This window comes from Montipora foliosa, chromosome 2 (genome assembly GCF_036669935.1).
Source record: "Montipora foliosa isolate CH-2021 chromosome 2, ASM3666993v2, whole genome shotgun sequence".
NCBI lineage: Eukaryota > Metazoa > Cnidaria > Anthozoa > Scleractinia > Acroporidae > Montipora > Montipora foliosa.
The window spans coordinates 11,361,896-11,364,395 of NC_090870.1; the positions used below are offsets into that span (position 1 = coordinate 11,361,896).

At 41.5% G+C, this 2,500-nt stretch overlaps 1 protein-coding gene across 1 annotated transcript; it reads left to right on the forward strand.

Annotated features, from left to right (window-relative positions):
- Positions 1-1,198: 1,198 nt before the first annotated feature.
- Positions 1,199-2,295, forward strand: LOC137992432 (histone H1-delta-like). The gene has a single exon (XM_068837772.1). It carries the CDS (start codon positions 1,224-1,226, stop codon positions 1,815-1,817), a length of 594 nt encoding a protein of 197 aa, XP_068693873.1. The 5' UTR covers positions 1,199-1,223; the 3' UTR covers positions 1,818-2,295.
- Positions 2,296-2,500: the final 205 nt, after the last annotated feature.

Sequence of the window (2,500 nt, forward strand, 5' to 3'; positions counted from 1 at the left end):
GCAAAGTAATCCAAGATACACTGATAATTGAGTAAGGCCACGAAACAGTTTTGAACTAGAGTACGGATTACTAGTAAAAGCCACTATATACAAAGTTTTGAGCAACATCCACAGACCCACCGAATACATGTTTGACTAATTACATGGCATAGCATGTTGTAATAAATACAATACCTGCACAATATGATGTAAATCGTAACAAGTCTCATCAGTTTAAATTTCGTTATATATTAAAGAGCAGGATCAAACACCTGGCGATAAAAGTTAAAGGAAAAGAAGTATTGTGTGCAGAAAATTAAAAGAAGTGTGAACTCGATCGAAAAACGATCTGCAAAGAGATTCAGCGCTCCCCAAACATAACAAGACGCGAAAGGAAAAATCATGTTTATACACTAAAGACCAACAGGCATTGTAGGAAAATTAGCCAAGAATATAAATCGTCGAGAGTCCTAAATTCTGATATTCTAAAATGGCTAAAAAAAAATTGGGTAACGACCAGGATAAATGGTCTAAATGGATTCTTTATCAGGCTCCGTTGCAACTGTTTTACAATGCTCTGTTCGTCCAAACTGATGAAAACAGCAGCGCTAGACGAGACAAAAACGAAAGCTGGAACGCACACACAAGACCAGATACATGCTAGAAGGATAGCCATGACGACTTTAAGATGAAAAAACTAGATATTTGTTAGAACAGATGACTCCACCGTTCACCACTTCGACCAATGGGGAGCTACAAGGCTTGTCTTTCTTGTGCCATTTTCAGCGAAAAAAGGACATTCAAAATGAGCTTGACTGTGCTATTTTATTACACCTATCCGTTTAATAGAAGTTATCCTTTCAAGTTTAAGTCTATAAAGTGCAGTAACACGAATTGCAAAGAAATAAATTCACTCCAAAGAGTAAAAGGTCATCGTACACTACCAACTCTAGAACACAAAAAGCTAAAGATCTCACTCTTCCCTTAAACAAGTCCTCAATCGTTGTCGATAAGCATTTGACCAAAGGGATAAATGTTAGAGTTATGCCGTTTCAATCGTCAGGACTGAAGTTTTAATGGCAGTTTTCTATAGAGAAGGCCGAGGGAATAAACACAACTTTGGCAAACGCCATTATAAGGTCTTGCGTCCACGGCGGTCCGCATATGGTGTATTTACTTCACGCGCGCTTCACTTACAGCATTCGAGTGTTCGATTTGTTCGTAAATCTACAAGAAATTTCGAGATGTCTGATCCAGCACCAGCACCAAAGTCCCCAAAAAAGAAGGCGCCTACAAAGCCAAAAAAACCTGCTGATCATCCACCATACTTGGATATGATCAAGGTTGCCATTTTAGCTCTGAAAGAGCGAGGTGGTTCTTCGCGCCAAGCCATCGAGAAATACATCAAGAGCAACTACAAGGTTGGAGAAGTCGGCTCACACCTTAAGATGGCTTTGAAGAGAGGTACTGCTAGCGGGAAGCTTCTGCATGCAAAAGGTGTTGGCGCTTCGGGCTCCTTCAAGTTGCCCAAGGCAGAGAAGAAGGAGAAGAAACCAAAGAAGCCAGCTGCAAAGAAACCAGTCGCCAAAGCCAAGAAGCCTGCCGCAAAGAAGCCCGCCGCGAAGAAAGCAAAGAAATCTCCGAAAAAGCCCGCCGCTAAAAAGCCTGCAGCGAAGAAAGCCGCAGCCAAAAAGCCAGCAGCCAAGAAAGCCGCAGCCAAGAAGCCTGCTGCCAAGAAAGCCGCAGCCAAGAAGCCTGCTGCCAAGAAAGGGGCCAAAAAACCAGTGAAGAAACCCGCGGCTAAGAAGCCTGCCGCTAAAAAGTCACCTAAGAAGTGAAGAGCTTTGCTGTTCACTTGATCATTTACATAAAACGGCTCTTTTAGGAGCCACCAAATAAATGAAAGCAATGACCAACATATTAATTTTCTCGTAAACTGAAATAATTACGATGCCGTTTGAAATCATTCAAGTTATTTATGTTATTTATCGGCCTCTTATTCCGAGGGTATATGGCTTTTCGCAAACTTCGCAACATAGACAACCCGTAAACTCTACGTGATCGAAAGGGGTTGATTTTCTCGACAAAAAAGTTTCACATCAATTTATACTGCGATTCTCAGTTGAGTGTGACACTAGGGAAGTTTGGTGGCAAAGTTACCATGTTGTCACGGGCAACCATAGGCAGCCCAAGCTCTCGTCACTACAGACAGCCGTTGAGAATTTAAACGCGTTATAAGACTTTGTATGGGAAATCAAATACCGTCGATTATAAAGCCTAAAAAATGCTCAATTGAACTTTCATTCAATAAAGTGAATAAAAATGACTCACCTCTGGTGTATTCTTGTGCCTTTTGGAGCTTATTACACCGACGAAAACACTGAAAACTCAGAATTCCCGAAACGGTGTAATAAGAAGAGAGACCCTGGGAACGAGGTTGACCATTACCATTTTCAGTGCCGTACATACAAACACACAAGAATTGATAGGTACGTATGACAGTGGCAGATTTGGACAAGGC